Source organism: Nerophis ophidion, linkage group LG26, assembly GCF_033978795.1.
Source record: "Nerophis ophidion isolate RoL-2023_Sa linkage group LG26, RoL_Noph_v1.0, whole genome shotgun sequence".
NCBI classification, from domain to species: domain Eukaryota; kingdom Metazoa; phylum Chordata; class Actinopteri; order Syngnathiformes; family Syngnathidae; genus Nerophis; species Nerophis ophidion.
Window position 1 is genome coordinate 23,155,187 of NC_084636.1, and position 16,425 is coordinate 23,171,611.

The 16,425-nt window shown below is 36.5% G+C and overlaps 1 protein-coding gene across 6 annotated transcripts in view; it reads right to left on the reverse strand.

Annotated features, from left to right (window-relative positions):
• Window positions 1–16,425, reverse strand: part of celf5a (cugbp, Elav-like family member 5a) — a 781,548-nt gene that overhangs the window by 135,367 nt on the left and 629,756 nt on the right. For all 6 annotated transcript variants that reach the window (XM_061888544.1, XM_061888546.1, XM_061888543.1 and 3 more), the window contains exon 5: window positions 13,582–13,661. In XM_061888544.1, coding sequence (XP_061744528.1) covers window positions 13,582–13,661 — 80 coding nt within the window. The remainder of the gene's footprint in view (window positions 1–13,581; window positions 13,662–16,425) is intronic.

The following is a 16,425-nucleotide window of genomic DNA, read 5'->3' on the forward strand; positions in this document are numbered from 1 at the left end:
ATATGATTAATGTATGATCCTGTAAGGCATAGGTGTCAAACTCTGGCCCGTGGGCCAAATTTCGCCCGCTGTGTAATTTAATTTGGCCCTTGAGGCAATATCAAATTAACATTATAGCTGGCCCGCCGTTATTACACAGCAGCGGTGCCGCTGTAACGCCACAATTTCTCACACTTGCCAATCCTCCCGAAGTTCAGTGCCTCTCCCGAAAATCTCCCGGGGCAAGCATTCTGCCGATTTCCACCCGGACAACAATATTGAGGCCGTGCCTTAAAGGCACTGCCTTTAGCATTCTCTATAACCGTCACGTCCGCATTTCCTCCATACAAACAGTGTGCAGGCCCACTCGCATAATATATGCGACTATTACACACACATAAATGAATGCAAGGCATACTTGTCAACAGCCATACAGGTCACACTGAGGGTGGCCGTATAAACAACTTTAACACTGTTACAAATATGCACCACACTGTGAACTCACACCAAACAAGAATGACAAACACATTTTGGGAGAACATCTGCACTGTAAAATAACATAAACATAACAGAACAAATACCCGGAACCCCTTGCAGCACTAACTCTTTCGGGACGCTACAATATATTTTGATGTTTACCTCAGAAGGCTGCAAATATAAAAGAGGCATTAAATTTGTATATAAATTTTATTTGATGTGCCATTGATATTTTTTAATTATTATTATTATTATTTGAAACTCAATTTTGCATGTCACTATAAAGTTACTGTATATAAGCCTTGCTTGTTCAATATTCAATGCAAAACTTGTTTGGGTCCTTATTAAAATGTTAATTTGTTCAACCTTGGCCCGCGGCTTTGTTCAGTTTTAAATTTTGGCGCACTCTGTATTTGAGTTTGACACCCCTGCTGTAAGGACTTAGTATCGGGTTGATACCCAAATTTGCGGTATCATCCAAAACTAACGTAAAGTATCAAACAACAGAAGAACAAGTGATTATTACATTTTAAACAGAAGTGTAGATAGAACATGCTAAAAAAAAGTAAGCAGATATTAATAGTAAATAAAAAAATATATCAATAATACATTTTCTACCACTTGTGTTTAATAATGTTGACAAAATAATAGAATGATAAAAGACACAATATGTTACTGCAGATGTCAGCAGCTAAATTAGGAGAATTTGTTTGCTTACTTACTAATAAAAGACAAGTTGTTTTGTATGTTCACTATTTTATTTAAGGACAAACTTTCAATAAGAAACATATGTTTAATGTACCCTAAGATTTTTTTTGTTAAAATAAAACCACTAATGCAACTATTTATGGTCCCCTTTATTTAGAAAAGTACCGAAAAGTATCGAAGTAATTTTGGTGCTGGTGCCGGTACCAAAATATTAGTTTCAGGACAACATACATACGACCATCTTAAAACACAGTGGCCCTCCATCTGAGGTCTCATATTTGATGTACTAATGCATTTTCTTTGATTTATACACTCTGGATGATGGTGTGCAACACTTAAAACCATACATCTTCAACCGATGCCATACATATTGGTTCCTGCACACACAAACAAGCCGTATATATGCATCAAGTCACGCTTATTTACAAACTCTACACACTTACTTGTTCATGGCACCGATGCTCTAACTCCTACCTGACTCACACATGTTCTACATACAAAATGCCCAGTGGCCCCCGAATAGCAAGGATATATTCATCTAGACTCATGCGAGCTGGAAAATAAGATCAGTCAGAGAGCCTTTGACCCTTCCTCGTGGCTGCCGGTGAGAGTGAAACACAGCCACTGTGATATAAAAATGGCGTGTGCTCGCGCATATGTTGCAGTCCTCAGTGTAGCTCTGCTTTATGTACGCACACACACACTATCACTACCAAGTCTTGTCTGCTGATGCGACAATTGGAAGCCTTCTTGGAGATCTCTGCTGTGGTTGTTGAGGTATTAAAGCAACAGTACGTTGTAATAGTGTTGTCACGATACAAATATTTTGGTACCACCACGAAAATTATTTAAATACTTTTCAGTACTATTATAAATAAAAGGGACCACAACAAATTGCATTATTAGCTGTATTTTAACACCACATCTTAAGGTACATTAAACATGTTTCTTATTGCAAGTTTGTCCTTAAATAAAATAGTGAACATACAAGACAACTTGTCTTTCATTAGTAGGTAAGCAAACAAAGGCTCCTAATTTAGCTGGTGAAATATGCAGTAACAAATTGTGACATTTATGATATAATTGTTGTGTTAAAATTATTAATGACAAGCGGTAGAAAATAAATTATTAATCTACTTGTTCATTTACTTTTAATAGCTGCTTATTTTCTCTAAAAATGTTCTATCTACACTTCTGTTAAAATATATTAATCACTTTGTGGGGGGAGGTATAGTCAGCGCTGCCTGTGGGAGAAAAAGTCACCGCCGCTGTCCATGGCACTTAAGACGAGCACAGGGCAGGGCCGGGAGCATGTGCTGATGGCGAGAGACAGCTGGCAGGTGATCAGATTTCACAGGTGGTACGTGTTAATCTAATCATCTGCTGTCTTTAACAGCAAGCGGCCGGTAGCAGGAAGTAGGAGAGTCGGAGAGATTTTGGATGGACTGAAAAGTCAAATACTTAATAGCAAAACTTTTGATGCATATGAAAACTTTATTCAACTCTGGACGCCGGTCTCCTGTGACGTGTGTGATCAGCGGAACCGCTAGTAAGCGACTTCCACACATTTATTCTTCTGTTGTTTGATACTGTAACGTATTATTTTCGGGTCTCCCCATGTCTAGCATTAAAAGATTACAGTTGGTACAAAATGCGGCTGCTAGACTTTTGACAAGAGCAAGAAATTTTGATCATATTACGCCTGTACTGGCTCACCTGCACTGGCTTCCTGTGCACTTAAGATGTGACTTTAAGGTTTTACTAATTACGTATAAAATACTACACGGTCTAGCTCCATCCTATCTTGCCGATTGTATTGTACCATATGTCCCGGCAAGAAATCTGCGTTCAAAATACTCCGGCTTATTAGTGATTCCTAGAGCCCAAAAAAAGTCTGCGGGCTATAGAGCGGTTTCCGTTCGGGCTCCAGTACTCTGGAATGCCCTCCCGGTAACAGTTCGAGATGCCACCTCAGTAGAAGCATTTAAGTCTCACCTTAAAACTCATCTGTATACTCTAGCCTTTAAATAGACCTCCTTTTTAGACCAGTTGATCTGCCGCTTCTTTTCTTTCTCCTATGTCCCCCCCTCCCTTGTGGAGGGGGTCCGGTCCGATGACCATGGATGAAGTACTGGCTGTCCAGAGTCGAGACCCAGGATGGACCGCTCGCCTGTGTCGATTGGGGACATCTCTACGCTGCTGATCCGCCTCCGCTTGAGATGGTCTCCTGTGGACGGGACTCTCGCTGCTGTCTTGGATCCGCTTTGGACTGAACTCTCGCGGTTGTGTTGGAGCCACTATGGATCGAACTTTCGCAGCATCATGTTAGACCCGCTCGACATCCATTGCTTTCGGTCCCCTAGAGGGGGGGTTGCCCACATCTGAGGTCCTCTCCAAGGTTTCTCATAGTCAGCATTGTCACTGGCGTCCCACTGGATGTGAATTCTCCCTGCCCACTGGGTGTGAGTTTTCCTTGCCCTTTTGTGGGTTCTTCCGAGGATGTTGTAGTCGTAATGATTTGTGCAGTCCTTTGAGACATTTGTGATTTGGGGCTATATAAATAAACATTGATTGATTGATTGATTGACATCAGTTTTGGATGAAACCACACATTTAGGTATTGATCTGACACCAAATAGTTACAGGATGATACATTGATCATATTCAAAGTCCTCGTGTCCAGGGACATATTTCCTGAGTTTATGAACATAATATAAATTTAAAAAAAAACAGAAGATGTGATGCCAAAAATTTTTGACGTAATCATAGTAGTATTGACTAGATACGCTGCTGTACTTAGTATCATTACAAAGGATTTCAGGTGTAGATCCACAAATGGCGTTTGTTTACATTTTGACGCCAGTGAGCTTCGGTGTGTAGTGAAGCATGTTTAGCTATTCCTCGTCCTGCAGGGATGATACTTGTAAGAAACTTACTTTATTTGTCGCCATAGAGATGAGGATTAGTGATTTAGAAGTAGCTAAAACACTGCAAACTGGGGCTGGACTTTAGCCGCTAGCTAGCTCGCCATGTCTTAGAGCACATCTTCCTGAGGGCGTTTCAGTGTTAAACCTTCACCTTCATCTTTAGTTTTTAAGCCAAAAGGCGTCCGTTGTCCCTTTTCTGTCTACACACTTTGTCTGATTGTAAGTACTCCGTGATTGTGCGCTGCCGAATATGCTCCTCTGCCTCGTAAACCAGCAATGACGTGATGTGACGATGAAGTTGCTGCAAATGTACGTTGTTTAGCACATCATGTGCGCTGTACAACCCCTTGCGGTAGGTCATCCTCTTTTAATGTACAATCTTTGGTCAAGCACAGCCCGATTCAACTCCAGCAACATAACGCAATTAAGTCTACTTTTACTTCAAATATTATCCGATAAGAAATGTGCTGCCAACATAACATTAACATTAAATCATACGGATGTCGGTTTCACATGAATCAAACTGATGTGAGACACTGTCGGTGTAATAACGTTGTCGTGTCAGTCAGATGCCGTCCCGCCCTAAACGCAGAAGGGGTTCGCGATCAGTAGGGATCCCATTTTGTGTGAGGATGCAACATAAAATGTACCGTATTTTCCGGACTGTAAGGCGCATTTAAAATAAGTTTTTTTTCTTCAAAACTCGACAGTGCACCTTATAACCCGGTGTGCCTAATGTAAGGAATAAGTTTAGTTGAGCTTACCCACCTCGAAGCTATTTTATTTGGTACATGGTGTAATGATAGGTGTGACCAGAAGATGGCAGTCAAACAAAAGAAATACGTGTAGGGTGCACTATGATGGCATCAAGACTCAAGTAAACAACACTAACATTTTATGTCCCATTGAAAATATAGAACATCACACACGGCGCTCAAAAATATATAAAAATTATTTAGTACGACTTTGGTAAGCTATGAAGCCGCATTGGTTAATGTGCTTCAACATACACGTATTATTATGGTGTGTGTATAAGATAAGACATTATCTGGCGTTTTGTTTTGAAATATTATGCTAAATAAACTTTTCTTACCTTCTGGTACCTGCTGATCTGTATTTGAGATTTGTATAAATCCTGAAAAATTGCGTGATTCCGCCTTTGTAGTCCGTGTTGACACCGTAGTCAATAATCTTCTTTTTCTCTACCTTCTTGAAGGGACATTAATCCTACGCTGTTGCCATTTCTAATATAAAGTAGTGTAAAGTTCTTACTTAAATCTGTCAGTAAACTCGCCATGAAAGCGCTAAAACATACCGGTGTGGTGAGGAACTTTCGTTATTAGAGAGTTCCGGTCGGACGTTTTTTAACGGGACACATTTCCGGTGTGGTTGTTTCCGGATGAGGAGATGTTGCTCAGTTATTGATATAAAATTTTACCTCGAACGTGTTCCTGGCCACCTCATGCTCTGTCACTGATTAGAATATGAACTTAAATTTTTCGTCTTCACTTCTGTTGGCTCTGTTGCAGGAGTTGTTAGTACATGCTTTTGCAAAGAAAACGGTCTCTGGTGCAAATCCCGGTCATGATAGACGTTTCGGTATGTTTTTAAATGTATGTTTTAATGATCTTGAAATAAAATATAAGGGACATGTAGAAGAAAATGGATGGATATTCATTAAACAAAGTGGACTGTTACAAAATCATGATGGTTGTCAAAAATGTTATGTAATATTACATGATACCCCGCAACCCCAAAAGGGACAAGTGGTAGGCAATGGATGGATGAAAGCGTTTTTATATACATGGTGCTGGGATTCTCATGAAATCAGCCTTTTAAAGCTTCTCTTGGACAAACAATTTTTGACCTTGGTATTTGTCAAATCTGTTCTAAAGTACAAGTAAAATACTTTACTATCTTGTGCATTACTGTCATCTACAGGAAAGTGACAAACAGAACGCATCATGTGAGCACTTTAATCGTTAGCTTTGACTTTTGAGTTGTACTAAAAAAAATAACACTTTTGATTTGGTTGCCAATTTTGTGACAGGGCAGGGAATTAAGCCTGCGAAAGTGGCATAAAAGTCAATTATGTGAACCACTACCCTTGCAGTGGCCCTCAGACGCTATCATGTCCACACAATTGACAGGCTGTTCCATTTGTGGAGCCTTTCGGCTGCAGATAATTTTGTCATCTTAAAACAAGCTCAATACCTACCTTTTTATCTTGGCATATATAAACCCCATTTCCATATGAGTTGGGAAATTGTGTTAGATGTAAATATAAACATAATACAATGATTTGCAACTCATTTTCAACCCATATTCAGCTAAATATGCTACAAAGACAACATATTTGATGTTCAAACTGATAAACTAATCTTTTTTTTGCAAATAATCATTAACTTTAGAATTTGATGCCAGCAACACGTGACAAAGAAGCTGGGAAAGGTGGTAATAAATACTGATAAAGTTGAGGAATGCTCATCAAACACTTATGAAGGTGTGCAGGCTAATTGGGAAGTGGTGGATGCCATGATTGGGTATAAAAGCAGCTTCCATGAAATGCTAAGTAATTCACAAACAAGGATGGAGCGAGGGTCACCACTTTGTAAGCAAATTGTCGAACAAATTTAGAACAACATTTCTCAACGAGCTATTGCAAGGAATTTAGGGATTTTACCATCTACGAGTCCGTAAAATCACCAAAAGCTTCAGAGTATCTGGAGAAATCACTGCATGTAAGCGATAACATTACAGACCTTTGATCCCTCAAGTGGTACTGCATCAAAAACCGACATCAGTGTGTAAAGGATATCATCACATGGGCTCAGGAACACTTCATAAAACCACTGTCAGTAACTACAGTTGGTCGCTACATCTGTAAGTGCAAGATAAAACTCTTTTATGCAAAGCCAAACCTATTTATCAACAACACCCTGAGCCCGAGCTCATCTGAGATGGACTGATGCAAAATGGAAAAGTGTTCTGTGGTCTGACGAGTCCACATTTCAAATTTAATTTGGAAACAGAGGATGTGGTGTCCTCTAGAACAACGAGGAACCATAACCATTCGGATTGTAATAGGCGCAAAGTTCAAAAGCCAGCATCTGTGATGGTATGGGGGTGTATTAGTCCTCAAGGCATGGGTAACTTACACATCTGTGAAGGCACTATTAATGCTGTAAGGTCAATACAGGTTTTGGAGCAACATGTTGTCATCGAAGCAACGTTATCATGGACGCCCCTGCTTATTTCAGCAAGACACTGCCAAGCCACATGTTACAACAGCCTGGCTTCGTAGTAAAAGTGTGCCTGCAGTCCAAACCTGTCCCTCATCGAAAATGTGTGGCGCATTATGAAGCGCAAAATACGACAGCGGAGACCCCAGACTCTTGAAAAACGGAAGCTCTACACAAACAACAATGGGAAAGAATCCCACTTTCAAAGCTTCGACAATTAGGTTCCTCAGTTCCAAAACGTTTATTGATTGTTGTTAAAATAAAATGTGATGTAACACAGTGGTGAACATGCCCTTTCCCAATTACTTTGGAACGTGTTGAAGCCATGAAATTCTAAGTTAAATATTATTTGCAAAAGAAAAATAAAGTTTTTGAGTTTGAACCTCAAATATCTTGTCTTTGTAGTGCGTTCAATTGAATATTGGTTGAAAAGGATTTGCGAATCATTGTATTCCGTTTATACAGTATTTACATCTAACACAATTTCCGGACTCATATTGAAACCGGGTTTGTAACTAATATCTTTCTTTGATTCTGAAATCATAAATTTTTGATGAGCTTTCTAACTCAATGTATATGTAGTCTTTATTAGTGTTTCTTCAAAACACATTAATGTTACCACTTTTTCATTTAAACTTAACGTACAGTTCATCCGGAGAATATACACATTACAGCTGTATTCCTAAATGGTAATATTACAGACAAAACCCCGTAATGACAAGGTGAAAATACTTTGTTGGTAAAGATTTGTAAATGAATTTAAACTAAAAGACTAAAACAATTCACATGAACATAGGTATTCAGACTTCTGTGTAAATTACTGTATTAATTTTAGTTTAGTCATGGGGAGCTACATAAACTTTATTTTATTTTTTTGCAAATAATAATTAATTTAGGATTTCATGGCTGCAACACGTGCCAAAGTAGTTGGGAAAGGCCATGTTCACCACTGTGTTATATCACCTTTTCTTTTAACAACATTCAATAAACGTTTGGGAACTGAGTAAACAAATTGTTGAAGCTTTGAAAGTGGAATTCTTTCCCATTCTTGTTTCATGTAGAGCTTCAGTCATTCAACAGTCCGGGGTCTCCGCTGTCGTATTCTACGCTTCATAATGCGCCATACATATTTGATGGGAGACAGGTCTGGACTGCAGGCGGGCCAGGAAAGTACCCGCACTCTTTTTTTACAAAGCCACGCTGTTGTAACACATACTGAATGTGGCTTGGCATTGTCTTGCTGAAATAAACAGGGGCGTCCATGAAAAAGACAGCACTTAGATGGCAGCATGTGTTGTTCCAAAACCTGTATGTACCTTTCAACATTAATGGTGCCTTCACATGTGTAAATTACCCATGGCTTGGGCATTAATGCACCCCCATACCATCACAGATGCTGGCTTTGGAACTTTGCGTCGATAACATTCTGGATGGTTCGCTTCCCCTTTGGTCCGGATGACACAATGTTGAATATTTCCAAAAACAATTTGAAATTTGGACTCGTCAGACCACAGAACACTTTTTCACTTTGCATCAGTCCATCTTAGATGATCTCGGGCCCAGAGAAGCCAGCGATGTTTCTGGATGTTGTTGATAAATGGCTTTCGCTTTGCATAGTAGAGCTTTAACTTGCACTTACAGATGTAGCGACCAACTGTATTTAGTGACAGTGGTTTTCTGAAGTGTTCCTGAGTCCATGTGGTAATATCCTTTAGAGATTGATGTCGGTTTTTAATACAGTGCCATCTGAGGGATCGAAATTCACGGTCATTCAATGTTGGTTTCCGGCCATGCCGCTTATGTGAAATGATTTTTCCAGATTCTCTGAACCTTTTGATGTTATTATGGACCGTAGATGTTGAAATCCCAAAATATCTTGCAATTGCACTTTGAGAAACGTTGTTCTTAAACTGTTTGACTATTTGCTCACACACTTGTGGACAAAGGGGTGTACCTCACCTCATCCTTTCTTGTGAAAGACTGAGCATTTTTTGGAGAGCTGTTTTTATACCCAACCATGACGCCCACCTTTTCCAAATTAGCCTGCACACCTGTGGGATGTTCCAAATAAGTGTTTGATGAGCATTCCTCAACTTTATCAGTATTTATTGCCACCTCTTCCAACTTCTTTGTCACGTGTTGCTGGCATCAAATTCTAAAGTTAATGATTATTTAAAAAAAAAAAAAACGTATATCAGTTTGAACATCAAATATGTTTTTTCTTTGTACAATATTCAACTGAATATGGGTTGAAAATGATTTGCAAATCATTGTATTCCGTTTATATTTACATCTAACACAATTGCCCAACTCATATGGAATCGGGGTTTGTATGAGCGCCCACATTCTGAAACGACTCTCAGAAAGATGATCTGTAAAACATAATCCATGCAACATTTGGACCATGTTTGCATGTTATGTAGACCACAAGGAAGTGTTTTCAGTTTAGAATAAAATAATAATAATATGACTCCTTTAACGCGCCCTATAATCCGGTGCGCCCTCGGTCTGGAAAATATGGTAATTTAGGCTTATTTGTTTTCTTAAAGTACTGGATTTAGCCTTCGGGTCGCTGGTTGAGTAGCCTTGTCCGACAGTATCCACTATGTACTCCCACGCTATGCTCACATCGCTTCCTTGATTCCTTCTCGTCATCAACATGAATGTGACCCGTCGGGCTGTAAAGTATCTACTCTGATGAGCTCTGTCCGCCAGTTGCCTCAGGATATGGGATGCTGATCATATTTCTATAATCAATTTAGCAGAGCAGGAGGTATAAATCCTGTCCATTCACTCCTCTCTCAGTCTCTCCATTTCCCCCCCTCTCTCACTCTCTCTGTGTCTCTTTCCCTTCGGCTCCTTGCTTATAGTTAGATGAATAATTCAGCAGCCGATGTGGTGAAAGGTGGAGTAAACAAGTCTATTGCCTAATATCCCCAGAGGATGCCAAAGAGAGACGAGCAGGGGCAAAGAGCTAGTGCAGATAGTGGACCGGAGTGATGGGGAGGGACAGTATCTATGGAGAATGGACATCAAGTGTCTTTCCCGGCGACCTGCAGTCATTTGCACTTAGATTGACTGGCTAAAATGGCACAGCTGGCTTCTGGCGCCCCACTTTAGCCGCAACACGTCGGCAACCATTAATAATGGAGTCATAAAGGACAAACACCAACACCGTGAGGAGGCGCCGGCGGATGGTAGAATGACGAGAAGTCCAGGCTGAACAGTTTCCCAAACAAAAACGAGGGCTTTTGGTCCTCATAAGAGACGTGCATCTCTTTCAGGCGAAGAGTTGAGTCGGAAAATGAACGATCCGGTGCAAAAAAGGGGGAATTCGGAGGACAGGGGCGCCGTTACATAACCGGCGAATGTAATCTGGCACTGGAGTTATAGTCGCTGATTATGCAAGCAGAACCGCGCTGATTGATGACTCGCCTGAAATTCAATTATGGCTCTAAACAGTTTTATCTTCGAATGAGATTTAAAAAAAATATAATATTAATTAAAGAGACCGAGTGCTACACTTCCAGCATTTGTTTTTAATGCTGTGACAAGTGGCGTTTATTTAAAAATTTTTTTTTTTTTTTAGTAACGCCATATGCCCTTAGTGCAAGATCAACATTAGCTATCGTATATTTGGTATCTTTAGTATGGGGAACATATTCACCATTAATTACTTGCTTATTAAAATGCAAATTAGTAACATAACACATTGGCTCTTAATTAGTCATTATTAAGTACTTATTAAGGGTTCGGGTTTAGGGTTAGGGTCTAAGTCTAACCCTAACTGACAAAACACAAAACTACAAATATTAATACTGTCCAAAAACTCCAAATTAAGTCTTTGTTACTTACAATATGTTCCGCGAGTGTCCAAATAACTGTAAATTAAGTTTTTGTCACTTACAAAATGTTCCCCTAGTGTCCAAATAACTGTAAATATGATACCCTAGTGTCCAAATAACGCTAAATTAAGTTTGTTACTTACAATATGTTGCCCTAGTGTCCAAATAACTCTAAATTAAGTCTTTGTTACTTATAATATGTTGCCCTAGTGTCCAAATAACTCTAAACTAAGTTTGTTACTTACAATATGTTGCCCTAGTGTCCAAATAACTCTAAATTAAGTCTTTGTTACTTACAATATGATACCCTAATGTCCAAATAACTAAATAAAGTTTTTTTTTTACTTATAATATGTTCCCCTATTGCCCAAATAACTCTAAATTAAGTCTTTGTTACTAACAATTTGTTCCCCTAGTGTCCAAATAACTCAAAATTATGTTTTTTTTTTTACTTACAATACATTCCCCTTGTGTCATAATAACTCTAAATTAAGTTTTTTTTTTTACTTATAATAAGTCCCCCTTGTGTCCAAATAGCGCTACATTAAGTCTTTGTTACTTACAATATGATACCCTAATGTCCAAATAACTCGATTTTAAGTTTTTGTTACTTACAATATGTTCCCCTATTGTCCAAATAACTCTAAATTAAGTATTTGTTACGTACAATATGTTCCCCTAGTGTCCAAATAACTCTAAATTAAGTTTTTGTTACTTACAATATGTTCCCCTATTGTCCAAATAACTCTAAACTAAGTTTTCATTACTTACAATATGTTCCCCTAGTGTCCAAATAACTCGAAATGTATCTTTGTTTCTTACAATATGTTCCCTTAGTGTCCAAATAACTCTAAATTAAGTCTTTGTTACTTACAATATGTTCCCCTAGTGTCCAAATAACTCTAAATTAAGTCTTTGTTACTTACAATATTATGCCCTAGTGTCCGAAAAACTCTATAATTTATATTTGTTTCTTACAATATGTTTGCCTAGTGTCCAAATAACTCTAAATTAAGTCTTTGTTACGTACAATATGTTCCCTTAGTGTCCAAATAACTCTAAATTAAGTCTTTTCTACTTACAATATTACTTACAATATGTTGCCCTAGTGTCCAAATAATAAATAGTTTTTGTTACTTAGACTATGTTCCCCTAGTGTCCAAATAACTCTAAATTAAATTTGTTACTTACAATATGTTGTCCTAGTGTCCAAATAACTCTAAATTAAGTTTTTTTTACTTACAATATGTACCCCTATTGCCCAAATAACTCTAAATTAAGTCTTTGTTACTTACAATATGTTGCCCTAGTGTCCAAATAATAAATACAGTTTTTGTTACTTACAATATGTTCCCTTGGTGTCCAAATAACTCTAAATTCATCTTTGTTTCTAACAATATGTTCGCCTAGTGTCCAAATAACTCTAAATTAAGTCTTTGATACTTACAATATGTTCCCCTAGTGTCCAAATAACTCTAAATTAATCTTTGTTTCTTACAATATGTTCCCCTAGTGTCCAAACAACTCTAAATTAATCTTTGTTTCTTATAATATGTTCGCCTAGTGTCCAAATAACTCTAAATTAATCTTTGTTTCTTACAATATGTTCGCCTAGTGTCCAAATAACTCTAAATTAAGTCTTTGTTACTTACAATATGTTCCCCTAGTGTCCAAAAAACTCAAAATGAAGTTTTTTTTTTACTTACAATATGTTCCCCTAGTGTCTAAATAACTCTAAATTAATATTTGTTTTGTTTCTTACAATATGTTTGCCTAGTGTCCAAATAACTCTAAATTAAGTCTTTGTTACTTACAATATGTTCCCCTAGTGTCCAAATAACTCTAAATTAATATTTGTTTTTTTTACATACAATATGTTCCTCTAGTGTCCAAATAAGTCTAAACTAAGTTTTTGTTACTTACAATATGTTCCCCTATTGTCCAAATAACTCTAAACTAAGTTTTTGTTGCTTAAAATATTTCCCCCTTTGTCCAAATAACTCTAAATTATTTTTTTTAACTTACAATATGATACCCTAGTGTCCAAATAATTCAAAATTAAGTCTGCTTTACTTACAATATGATACCCTAGTGTCCAAATAACTCTAAAATTAGTCTTTGTTACTTACAATATGTTCCCCAGACTGAAGTGTTACCATATATATATATATATATATATATATATATATATATATATATATATATATATATATATATATATATATATATATATATATATATATATATATATATATATATATATATATATATATATATATATACTTTTTATTATAATATATATATTTTTTCCAAATGTCCAATCATTGAATATAATTTTTAAGGTATAGTGCGCAACGTCTGTGTGTGTGTGTGTGTGCGTGTAAAATATTCAGCTGTACTCACTGGCATTGTCTGACTTCCGTGGAGGGCACCGATTGCAGACTGAGCCTCGGTATGTGTGGAAAACTTGACAAAGGCGCAACCTGAAGGAGAATCACACACACACACACACAAACTGGTTATCATTTGAAATGGGGACCTGGTTTTTGATCATCACTTGTGGGGACCACCCTTTCTACAGATTGTGAAGGCATCAAAAAAATAGATAGAATGGCCATTGCCCAGTTAGCTCATACAAGTATTTTAAATCTCTGGATTGATGAAGTAATGTGATAATCATTCTTACTGGGGACCCTGAGAAAAAAAGAGTTAATATGGTTCATGGGGGCCAAATTTAAATCATTTTCCCTATTTCACACACATCTGTAAATGATTTATGAGGACAATTTAAAAAAAAAAAGTTCAAATTAAATATGACATGATCCTTAGAATACAGCACTACAGCTGTCCTCTTATAGGAAGTTTCACCACTTAAAGAAAATTAAAGAAAATCCTGCATCTTCTGTGACATTACCGAAAACTGCTATTTCGCAGTAATACAATTGTCTGCAACTCCAACTACCATATTTAGAAGGATGGAAAATTCTGAATGTGAATCATACTTTAAGGTAATACTGTTTTATAATCATGCTATATGAAAATGTCATCCTAAGGAACACTAAACCAGAATTTGTTTTTGGAAAAAATCATTGATTTTAACTAAGGATGGATCCCATACAGAATCACTATTACTATTAATGCCAGAATAACAAATGTTTCACTTTTCACTTAGGCATCTTCAGAATGGATCTGACAATCATTTAAAAAGGTTTCCCTCTAGGCCGCAGTGGTTCTCAACTTTTTTTCAGTGATGTACCCCCTGTGAACATTTTTTTAATTCAAGTACCCCCTAATAAGAGCAAAGCAATTTTGGTTGAAAAAAAGAGATAAAGAAGTAAAATATAGCACTATGTCATCAGTTTCTGATTTATTTAATAGTATAACAGTGCAAAATATTGCTCATTTGTAGTGGTCTTTCTGGAACTATTTGGAAAAAAAGATATAGAAATAACTAAAAACTTGTTGAAAAATAAACAAGTGATTCAATTATAAAGATTTCTACAAATAGAAGTAATCATCAACTTAAAGTGCCCTCTTTAGGGATTGTAATTGAGATCCATCTGGATCAGGGGTCACCAACGCGGTGACCACAGGTACCAGGTCGCCCGTAAGGACCAGATGAGTCGCCCGCTGGCCTGTTCTAAAAATAGCTCAAATAGCAGCACTTACCAGTGAGCTGCCTCTATTTTTTGAATTGTATTTATTTACTAGCAAGCTGGTCTCGCTTTGGTCGACATTTTTAATTCTAAGAGAGACAAAACTCAAATAGAATTTGAAAATCTAAGAAAATATTTTAAAGACTTGGTCTTCACTTGTTTAAATACATTCATTTATTTTTTTACTTTGCTTCTTATAACTTTCAGAAAGAAATTTTTTGAGAAAAAATACAACCTTAAAAATTATTTTAGGATTTTTAAACATATATACTTTTTTACCTTTTAAATGCTTTCCTCTTCTTTCCTGACAATTTAAATCAATGTTCAAGTATTTTTTTTTCTAATTGTAAAGAATAATAATTACATTTTAATTTAATTTTTCATTTTAACTTCTGTTTTTTCGACCAAGAATATTTGTGAAATATTTGTTTAAACTCATTATGATTAAAATGAAAAAAAAACATATTCTGGCAAATCTAGAAAATCTGTAGAATCAAATTTAAATCATATTTCAAAGTCTTTTGAATGTATTTTAAAATTTTTGTTCTGGAAAATCTAGAAGAAATAAGGATTTGTCTTTGTTAGAAATATAGCTTGGTCCAATTTGTTATATATTCTAACAACATGCAGATTGGATTTTAACCTATTTAAAACATGTCATCAAAATTCCAAATTTTTTCTTAATCAGGAAAAATTACTAATGATGTTTCATAAATTATTTTTTTAATTTTTCAAAAAGATTCAAATGAGCTAGTTTTTCTTTTTATTTTTTTTTGTTGAATTTTAAAGAGTCGTAATTGAAGATAAACTATGTTTCAAAATTAAATGTTCATTTTTTTCGTGTTTTCTCCTCTTTTAAACCGTTCAAATAAGTGTTTTTTTTTAAATCATTTATTCTCTACAAAAAACCTTCCGTAAAAGGAAAAAAAATGTACGACGGAATGACAGACAGAAATACCCATTTTTATATATATGTGTAGATTTGTTTATTAAAGGTAAATTGAGCAATTTGGCTATTTCTGGCAATTTATTTAAGTATGTATCAATTAATCAGTACCCAAGAAGTAGCTCTTGGTTTCAAAAAGGTTGATGACCCCTGATCTGGATTCATCAACTTCATTCTAAACATTTCTTCACAAAAAAAAAAAGAAATCTTTAACATCAATATTTATGGAACATGTCCACAAAAAATCTAGCTGTCAACACTGAATATTGCATTGTTGCATTTTTTTTCACAGTTTATGAACTTACATTCATATTTTGTTGAAGTATTATTCAATAAATATATTTATAAAGGATTTTTGAATTGTTGCTATTTTTAGAATATTTAAAAAAAAATCTCACGTACCCCTTGGCACACCTTCAAGTACCCCCAGGGGTACGCGTACCCCCATTTGAGAACCACCTTTTTTTGTTTGTCCCCATACCATCAGAGGTCCCCTAAAGGAGACTGTGTAAACAGAGCTATGTCCCCATTAAGTAAGCATTGCCAGAACACACACACACACACACACATACGGTATGAATGTGCAATCAGTCAAGTGAGGCGAAAAGTCGACTGTATGTAAATAAAGGATGTGGAAGTGTAGCC